The sequence below is a fragment of the Notechis scutatus genome, chromosome 2 (assembly GCF_049901735.1).
Source record: "Notechis scutatus isolate UNSWTSFEM ecotype Mainland chromosome 2, rNotScu1.2, whole genome shotgun sequence".
Classification (NCBI taxonomy): domain Eukaryota; kingdom Metazoa; phylum Chordata; class Lepidosauria; order Squamata; family Elapidae; genus Notechis; species Notechis scutatus.
The window spans coordinates 189,460,664-189,461,272 of NC_142010.1; the positions used below are offsets into that span (position 1 = coordinate 189,460,664).

At 42.5% G+C, this 609-nt stretch overlaps 1 protein-coding gene across 1 annotated transcript; it reads left to right on the forward strand.

The window, feature by feature from the left end:
• On the forward strand, nt 1-609 carry LOC113420402 (interferon tau-3-like). The gene has a single exon (XM_026680290.2). It carries the CDS (start codon nt 1-3, stop codon nt 607-609), a length of 609 nt encoding a protein of 202 aa, XP_026536075.2.

Sequence of the window (609 nt, forward strand, 5' to 3'; positions counted from 1 at the left end):
ATGAAGACACTATGTTGGTTTCTACAAATCTGCCTAGTGATGTTCTTCACCAACGTCTCATCTCAGCACTGCGATCAACTTCACAGCAGACTACAAGAAGACAACAAAGGAAACTTGGAGCTCTTGGGAAGTCATATGAGAGCCACCATTCCCTTAGAATGTATTGGAGATATTGCAGACTTCTCACCTCTCCTTGAAGAAAATGTAATGAGCATGAATGAAGTATCCCATGAAGAGGATGCCAAAATAGCAATACAAGAAATACTCCAACAGACAGACCTCGTCTTCAAGCAAGTTCATGCCGAGTTGTTTTGGGATGAGACTTCTCTAAGGAAATTCCATGCTGGATTGGATCAGCAGATTAAGAGACTGGAAACATGCCAAAATGCAGAGTTAGGAGCTCGCACCCTATCGAGTCCAAGAGCTCAGAAACTGCAGCTCACCAGATTAAGAGTGAAGAGGTATTTCCAAGGGCTGAATGATTTCCTGAAAGATAAGCAATACAGCTCCTGCGCCTGGGAGATTGTCCAGATCCAACTCAGAGAATGTTTCCTATTGATTCATCAACTGATCCAAAGGATTCCAATTCAAGGTATCAAGTACTTATGA